The sequence below is a fragment of the Varanus komodoensis genome, unplaced genomic scaffold (assembly GCF_004798865.1).
Source record: "Varanus komodoensis strain SLA01 unplaced genomic scaffold, ASM479886v1 scaffold11, whole genome shotgun sequence".
Lineage (NCBI taxonomy): Eukaryota > Metazoa > Chordata > Lepidosauria > Squamata > Varanidae > Varanus > Varanus komodoensis.
Genome location: NW_025335317.1, coordinates 28,197,581 through 28,207,101, shown reverse-complemented (window position 1 = coordinate 28,207,101; position 9,521 = coordinate 28,197,581). Strand labels below are relative to the sequence as shown.

Sequence of the window (9,521 nt, the reverse complement as noted above, 5' to 3'; positions counted from 1 at the left end):
TCCTTGAGGCTTATTGAAGTGGATATACTTTACAATCATCATTTCACAAAAAGACTCAAAATTATATAATGGAACCACTTCAAGTCATATTTTCTTCTCATATATAATCATTTTACTGTATGAAAAGTTCTAGAAATCAATCCCACTGTCATGGACCTGGATAGAAAAATAAAAGGAGCCAACAAAACCTGAAGGTTAAAATAATACCATTTCAGCCACACTTTTTTAAAACATTGGTTAAGGAATGGTTTTCAGTGTAACCCCATTTGCTCATAAATCTGAATAAAAGGAGACAAATGAGTCAGTTCAGCTATACAAGAATAACTCTGAAATAACTCCATTGAAGTCATTGGACTTGGACTGGTGCAATCAAGTTCATTACAATAGTTAAACACCAGTTTTAAGCCTATTTTACCCTGGCACACTTAAAGAGTGCCTGTCACAAATACAATAAATCCCTAGTGATCTTCTCAAAGGAAACAAACTCTGGTCTTAACATCAAGACAAATTCAACCCAGAGTATATCAGGAAGTACTTGAAAATAATTTACTGCAGGACTACTAAAAAAATCATTTCCTTCAAAACAAAAGCTACTAATGCCAGTCAAATGAATGATTAATCATTCGGTAGAATTTTGCATTGTGCTCTTTGAAGTAGGCATAAAGTTGTTCTAAAACAGTACTGTTGACAACAGGATGTGGACGCCCTTTTGATTCATGTAAACATCTCTCTCTTCCATCACTCCTAATGCAATAGAAACCCTTGGTCTGGTTAAAATAAAAATTTGAAGACATGATTCTGGAAGGCAGGTTAAGAAATCTTTCCACTTTTTGCAATTCAGGAAGAGGGTCCTTGATCAAAGTATTCCCATCTACTATGTGAATTTGATCCAAATGGAAATGTTTAAGCCACCTCTCCATATGAATGTCATACAGACTTCTCTGGATTGCCTTGTATTTAGTATTAAGTGCTCCATTTTTAATAACAATGTCTTCGAAGAGCTGAACAGGTTTGTGGCTTTCCAGTCTATTGTAATAGACTTGGGTATAATCAGAGATAACTCTCTCTGTGGGATCTCTGAGAATAAGCAGCAGTTTAATAGAGCTATTCATATCATGAATCCTTTCAGGAGCCTGTGGTGAGGTAAAATAGCCCGGAGTTTTCTCAATAGTTATTTGATTTTCATAAGAAAATGGCATCAGACTTCTGTACCAGTCTATTCCTTTCACATAATTTTCATCCCAGTCAAAAAAGTGAACTTCAGTAGCTGCAACCACAATGTTGGGGTGTACGTCCAACATCTCAAGTAAGGCCCTGGTCCCTCCTTTACGAACGCCAATGATGATTGTCTGAGGTATTCGTCTGCTTGTTCCAGGAGGTCTCACTTGTACTGGATAGTGTTCACTCTTATTGCTGAACAATATAACTTGTGACTTCAGCGTCTCCATGAGGGCCCCATTCTCAACTGGAGCACCATGCGCATGAGTCAACAAAAGGTAGGCTGACACCAGTAGAAAGGCCATGTGGATATGGAGGAATAATCAGTGCAAAATAATATTGTGCTTGGCTGATGAAACAGTGAGCACGTTCCTTTTGGAGGAGGCAGCTAATGGAACCAGGGCCAAAGCAACAATGGATTTCTCAAGCATCTGGGGGTTCAAAAACAACAAGAAAGCAATCAGTATCTTATTGCTTGTACATGAAAGCCAAAAAGTCACACGTAACACTTAGTATCTCTGCAAACTATGTAAGGGAAAAAACAAACCCCACAAACCATGCAGAAATATTGAAGTTGTATCTTCACTAGCAAGTGAAGCTTGTCTTTGAAATTCTGTTTCTAAATGGAGACAGCACTTGAAAAATGAATAGCTGGCTGGCCCAAATGGATTCTACCATTTTCTTACTTTTACAAACAGATAATTACTGAAAGTATAACACAGAAAAATATGATCAGTATGATCAATTTGGTTTGAGAAACAGGGAATGCTAACCACATTGAGGTGGAACTGTTCAACAAGGGCAGAATTTAAATAGCTTGATGGTGGTTTTAAGACCATGACTGAAATCCAGGCATATGGATTCTTTCCCTGATAAAATTCAACATGTAATCCTTGATTTCCTAATAATTGATACCACCTGTGCTTTCCTCCACCTTTGCCATATGTGGGTACATAGGTATATATGTTAGGAATCATTATATAAATGTTGTGCTTTCTAATCTGCAACTTGAGTCTCCAGTTATTGAATATTTGTACCTTGGTCCTCTCCCATAAAAAGCAACCACACTTGGTCAAACACACAAGTAGGATCATATTAAAAGGTAATGTATCATGCAACATCAGTTTGAGAGTGCCAGCTCAAAAAACTAAAAGCTTAATCTTCCCTCCACTGAGAGAGCAACAGTACTTGTGTTGCATTCCACAAAAGTTGAACATTGTATGTTACTGATGCATATCTCTTGTCAAAAGATGTACCAGCAATTTCCAAGAGGCTTTCAACCTTCATAATTTTCTTTGGTGCACTGCGTTTCCCCTGCATCCTGTGGCTGTACAAAACCATTTAGGAGCAACCGCCGCCTTGTCCACACTTGTAGAAAATATATAGGTTGATTGCAAAACATTTGATTCCACTGCATATCTTCCTCTGGCATATGCAGGCATGCCCTTAAATCCCATCTGAATGGTTTATTCCATAGTGCCAATGTGACTTGTGCTTGGTGACTCAAAATATATCTGTGGATTCAAAATGACTTAAAAATTTATGTGGAGAATGGTTCAAAAGCCAAATCCTGGGAAAGGTTTTGAAATAACAGAACCATATCTTTTAGCAGAACTGGGAGAATGACAATTTCTCCTCCTGCTTGTAGCTCCCCATGATGTCTGAAAAATCTGACCTGGAAGTTTGAGGGATATTCTAAGGCAGAATTGCAGGGTGCTGTGATCTACACTGGAGAAAAATTCCTGTTGCATGAGCTGATGTTGGCTTGACCTTCCTTAGGTTTTGAAAATATACATGTTTTTTTATTTTGCAGTATGGACTAAAGAATGCAGCTAAAAATAATACTCTTGCAATTGTCAAACCTACACATCACATCAGGGTTAAAATAAGGGTTAAACTGAACAATGAAAAGGCACAGAAACTGCCCTAAAGGGAGACACTTTCAAGAGAAATGTTCCTTAGAAAGAATGCTGCCCTTTTGGGTGGGTTGGGACTGTGTTCTCCTTACATGCAGATCAGCTGAGGAAACAATTCCTTGACAAAAGTCTTTTCCCAGGAGTACTCTGCATTCACTGGAAACGCCAGGTCACCAAATGAGGGAAGGGATCCTTCAGAGCCTGAATTACTAAAAGCACCCAACAGACAGTAGGGGAGCTGGTCTGAGGAGAACAGGTGTGACTGACCCAGCTCAGGCTCTTATGCCTGCTAAATAAGGATTTCATGAGGAGGGGGGGGGGAGGATGCCCTAAAGGGAAATGAAGTAATTAGTTGCAGTTTATAGAAAATAACAATGACAGCACTGAATAAGCTGAACTTTTCTGAAATCTTGATGTTGTATGTTTCCTGGGGAAACCCATGATTGTGTGAACTGCCATGACCTGCCAAGGTGAGGAAGGAAAGGGAGTTCAGTTCCTGTATGCCTTGGAGTGGGATATGGGAGCTTGAATGTACATTTCTGGCAATGCATAGGATTCTTTCAGGCAAATTTCAATGGCTTCAAGCTCATAAACATGGACTAAAGCAAGTTCTGTGAGTTGTATCTGCATGGAGTCAGCTCCTTTGAGCAATCCAGACCAACAGGGGCTCTGACTGGTAGGACCATGCAATCTGAGACACTAGGAAAAAGGTTTTATAAGTTCAAGTAAATAACACATTTCTGACAGTTTGCTAATAATGACACCTTTAGAGACATCCATACCTAGCCAAGATTCAAAGAAATTCTTCAGGTGCACTAGAGAGGCTGTACTACCCAGCTGGAGTTTTGGTTCTGAATAGAAAATCTTCATATCCTATCACAAACTGAGTGCAATAGACTCCTTAGTTTTAAAATGGATGTGCTGCCTGGCATGACAGGAAAGGCTGCTGCTCAGGCTCAAAGCTCTGCTTGAAAGAAAAAATGAAACTAGTTGTGCTGTTCCTTGGATCCCATTCAGAACTGGAATTACCTTAATAATAGAGTTTATGTCCAAACTGGTCTTGAACCTCTGAGCTCTTTAACAGATTCATTTGTTTCTTACTAAACACATTAAATACTAAGCTATAGACACACCTGACTTGTGTTTTATGGTTTGTACAGTTATATGGTTCACCAATTTTTCATCACTTACTAAGTTTGAATGCCAGGGGGAATTTTTTCCAACCCTGGTCTTGTGTTTTTGATTTGCAATGTAAGAACAAAGTTACCAGCACCTTGAACTGTCAAGACAACACTCCTTAGGAGAGTTACCTGTGTTCCATTGTTCATTTATCCTATTATTTTCAACCTCTATGATCATTAGATTTAACACTGCAACTGAAGTTCAATGGATCTAGGCCCCCCAGGAGGATATAACTGTCTTCAGTATTACAAGTTGGTAGTTTTTAGAAGTTTCTCCATGTGGTAGGTCACAGGCTCAGAGAATAAGACCTACACAAAATGTCAACACAAAGAATCCCTCATCTGTTATTTTGGGAAGGTTACATTTTCAATTTCAGTAGGTCAGTTTGAGACTGTAGCTCTGCTGAAGGTGTGAAGCAAATGATAAAATAGCAATAGGTAAAACCTAACTTGGTTTCACCCATGTGAACAATAGACATAGATAATGCCAGTCTGTCTACCAGTGAATCTTTTGTCCGTGCAACAGCAACATTAGTATATATATGCAAAAATGAAATACATTTATTTGAAATGGAAATAATCGCTCTCTCTCTCTCTGTCTCTCTGTTTGTGCGCATGTGCGTGTGTTGTTTACGTTTAAAAAAAATCAAAAGAAGAGGGGAATGTCACTGAAAACAATGTTCAATAATGTTACCTTACATGTAAACAAGATCTAATCTCACATTAACTCACAACCTCTAATTAAGACAATAGAAAGACAAATCAGCACACAGGAAAACATTCTCCTTTCATTATCTGGCACTGGGGGAATAAAATCGTTCTTATTCAGAGTAAATATTCTCACTGAAATTTTACTTCCATTCCACAGGCATTAAAATGTATTTTAGAAACGTTCATATTATTTACCCACCATCACTGTAGTGTTAGCACAATATGCTGACCCATCATCACATACTAAGTATGGGCTTTGAACAGGCAATGGAAACCATCAAGCAGCGCATTGCAGACATTGAAAGACAAAGCGATCTCAATAGAGTCCCTGAATTCTATCCATTAGGGAGGACTATAGACACATTGTAATAGCTGCACCCTTTTTCAAACAAATGGAATTGCACAAACACAGAAGGGCTTTTACCTTGGCCTGCCTTAAAAGACTCCCCCTGGGCAGTTTTGGAGGGATGGTACAAAAAGATCCCCTGGTCAGAGCACCTTTGCCCCTGTGGTATCGAACAGATAGAAACTACAGAGCACATCCTGCTGAGGTGCACATTCTATAGGGATATTCGCACTGCACTCATTTCCCCACTGATGAATCACTTCCCGGGCCACATGGAACAACAATGTATTGCTGTCTGACACTAACCCAACAATGACATATAGTGTCGCTAAATTCTTTGCGGCTGCGATGGGGTGTCTGAAGACAAATCCTAAGCGAGTGTGGCTCTACCTAGCTGGACAAGGACAAAGTCTGGGATTGTCACCGAGTTAAGATGACTGATATTGTGTTGAAGTATTTATTAATCTGAGAGGGCTTTTAATACAGACAATCTTTTATGTATTTTCTTTTTTTTTAAATCTATGTATTTATTGAAAGGAGCTGGTCTTTGACTGCAATAAAGTTTCTATCATCTATCTATCATCTCATGAATGTTTATATGAAATGTTGACTCATAAGCATTGTTTGTGAATGCATTGCTTTTGAAAATAGTAGGAACCTTATTTGTGGTTCCTTTTAATCCTTTGAACCCTACTTCCTCATGGTACTGTAATGTCATGAATTCATGGAATGTGTGCATACCAGAGACTGTTGAATGGGACAATTATAATGGTCTCTCTTACCCAAGGGCTTCCCTACCTCCTGAGATTGTTCTCGCAGGAAGGACCCACACAGCTGTCTCCAATGCATAGCTTTGCTATTCACTCTCACTTTCATCCTCCAACATATTACATGGCAGTGAAAATTTGCCTGTGCTGCTGCCTGTGAATGAGGCCTTATTAATATGCAGTAAAGGTTTATGCTTATTCTCTCAGAAGCTCAGTTATTGTGTACTTCTACATGATAGGATTAAATTTCCCATGGCTTAATTCTGTCTTTTGACACTTACACTTGGGACTTACATTTCTGCCAGCTCTTCCGTAAGTCAATAATACAGATTTTTTTTAAGGTTAGCAGATGCCATCCTGTGCTATAAGACAACCTGCATTGCTCACTGTGCCACCTCCCCTGCTGTTGGCTTTATCATCACAATGTCGTATCCACAGTTCCCTCCAACCTGCCAATGTTCCATTTGACTCTGCTACTCATTCCATCTCCTTCACTTAATTGCTTTCTGTCTCTACTGTATTCTTGCTACCTTTAAGTTCTCTAATCTAAATCTCAGTATCAGTTGCTGTCCCCTCTTCACCCATAGATGAAGGCCAAGTATAGAAACATAGAAACAGAGCAAGTCAGAAGGGGTCTCCCGGGCCATCTAGTCTGACCTCCGGCACCAGCCTGCTCCACTCACGACATGCCCACCATGTGCACATCCAGCCTATCCTTGAACACCCGCACTGATGAGGCCTCAACGACCTCTTGTGGAAGCCCATTCCACACCCTCAGGGTCCTGGCTGTCAGGAAGTGCTTCCTGGCAACCAAATGGAACCTTGGCTCCCTGAGCTTTGCTCCGTTGGAGCGTGTCTTGCCTTCCTCTGCAGGGGAGAACAGGTCTCTACCCATCTCCATGTGACATCCCCTCACATACCTGTATGTTACCAACATATCCCCTCTGAGTCTCCTCTTCTCCAGGCTGAAGAGACCCAGTTCCCTCAGTCTCGCCTCATACAGCATCCCCTGCAAACTGGCCACCAACCTTGTGGTCCTACACTGCACTGACTCTTAACTTTTCTATATCCTTTCTGTAATGAGGGACCCAAAACTAAGCACAATACTCCAGTTGTGGGCGCACCAGAGTCGTATAGAGTGGAAGTAATACCTCTCTTGATCTAGAAGCCACACTTCTGGCTATGCAACCAAGAGTGGCATTCGCCCTCTTGACCACTGCATCACACTGCTGACTCATGTTTAGCCTGCAGTCAACCAGTACCCCGAGGTCCCTTTCACAAGTGCTGCTCTCCAGCCACTTGTCCCCTAACCTGTACTTATGACAGCTATTCCTATGCCCCAAGTGCAAGACCTTGCACTTATCCACATTGAACGCCATCCTGTTGTCTCCTGCCCACTACCATAGTCTGTCCAGATCCTTTTGGATCTGGAGTACCTGCTCCTCAGTTGTGGCCACTGCTCCAGTTTTAGTGTTGTCTACGAATTTGATCAGCAGACTGTTCACCCCTTCTTCCATGTCGTTAATGAAAAGATCAAACAGGATCGGCCCCAGGACAGAGCCCTGGGGGACCCTGCTTGTTACTGGCCGCCATCCCAATGATTCCCCACTAATGGTTACCTTCTGCTTTCGGTCAGTCACCCATGCCCTAATCCACCAGGCAGTGCTTTGGTGTATCCCAAAACTCCTCAGTTTCTCCACCAGGATATCATGGGGCACTTTGTCAAAGGCCTTGCTGAAATCCAGGTATACCACATCCATGATAGTATGATTCTAATGAGGCTATGACCCAAAATATCCTAAATGTATAGTTGTCAACATTTAACGGTATAGTTACCATTAAAAATCAAGTGGCCAGGAGATACTTCTACAGTAATAGTAATACTGTGGAATAGAATTAGCAGTATTTCAAAGGAGTATTTTCAAAAACGTTCACCTATCTGCTTTTACCCCTTTACCAAGGCTTGGTTATATCTAAATAAAAATAGAAATCTTCATCCCTTTCCACAGTTATTGTGTGGCACTGTTGTACAATTCATTTTATGGACATTCCTTAATTCTCCTGCGTTTCATGATGACATGGAAGACCATCCCTATACTATTGGTGCTTCCAGCTGGAGGACACTTAGTGCTACTGATTGTAAGGCAATGTGCAGCTATTTCTATTTTATTTCCTTATCAGATTTTCTTCAGTAAGAAAAAAGATGGAAGAGGCGCTGGGAAAACATGGTAGGATTATGAGTGGAAGACAATGTTGTCTGGCTCCCCCATAAAAGTCCATGAATGAGGCAGTTCAGAAATGCCTCTTCTGAAAGTCCCTTTATGTTCTCATTCATGGTAAGGAAGACAGCCAAGACTTCACACTTTACTCTCCAAGCTTCCCTGTTTTAATGAGAGAAGAAACCAAATTCTGAACCTGAGCATATAATTCACGTATTTACAGAAATGATTCTGTTTTGCAGAACCAAGCAAGATGTATTCAGAGTGCCTATTTCAGTTACTGGCCAATGAGAATTCCTGCTCAGCTTCTACTCCCAGTCTGCATTTTATGGTTTCACTAGCCACTCAGTTTCTAGCAAATACTCAGCTATAAGAATTACACATTTGCTCTTGCACAGACTAACCATGGAAGTATGGAATACATACTGCCCTCTCTACAGAAGCTCCAGCAAGTTTGCAGACTTATTGATTACCCTGTATGGCAGAAATGTCTTCCAAAATAAAACATTATCTAGGAACATATCACAAGAGATAATTGTATTCAGAATGCATTATAGAACTGAAGCCCAAATGCATCAAAATTGCCTTTGGGAGCAATTCCATCACAGCAACATTCCAAATTCAGCCTAAGAGAATTCATTGATTTCGGGATGTTTGGATGTTAGCTCCTGTGGTTATGCTATAATTGATCCATAAAATGAAACAGTTTAAACTAGATGTAAAGTAGGTAATTTGGATATGTTGTCAAAATATTTGTATTTTGCTATCTTTGTTGAATTAAATGCATTGTTTTAGAAGATAATAACAATGACTTGTATAATGAAAACAATTGATTTGAAATTGCAACACTGCATTTTACCTATGTCAACAAACATTTGCAATAACTTCATGGTGGATTTTCTTAAAAGTTCTGTCTCTTTCTTCTCTGACTCCCCAGTACAGCATCCAAATTATAACACCTTATCACATGTTACGTTTTTGAGTGTGTGAGTGATTGATTTATATCCTGCCTTTTTCCTGCAAAGGGCTCCAGGCAGCTTACATCTCCTCCTCCATCTCATCCCCACAACAACAACCCTGTGAGGAAGGTTGTGCTGAGAGTCTGTAACTGGCCCAAAGTCACCCAGTGGGCTCCATGGCTGAGCGGGGACTAGAACCCGGAT

At 40.4% G+C, this 9,521-nt stretch overlaps 1 protein-coding gene across 1 annotated transcript; it reads right to left on the bottom strand.

The window, feature by feature from the left end:
• Positions 1-593: 593 nt before the first annotated feature.
• Positions 594-1,523, bottom strand: LOC123018266 (heparan sulfate glucosamine 3-O-sulfotransferase 1-like). The gene has a single exon (XM_044420129.1). The coding sequence runs from the start codon at positions 1,521-1,523 to the stop codon at positions 594-596; it is 930 nt and encodes a 309-aa protein (XP_044276064.1).
• Between the last annotated feature and the right edge of the window lie 7,998 nt (positions 1,524-9,521).

Coding starts and splice junctions, on each gene's coding strand:
- LOC123018266 (XM_044420129.1), bottom strand. CDS start 1,523: ATGGCCTTTCTACTGGTGTCAGCCTACCTTTTGTTGACTCATGCGCAT.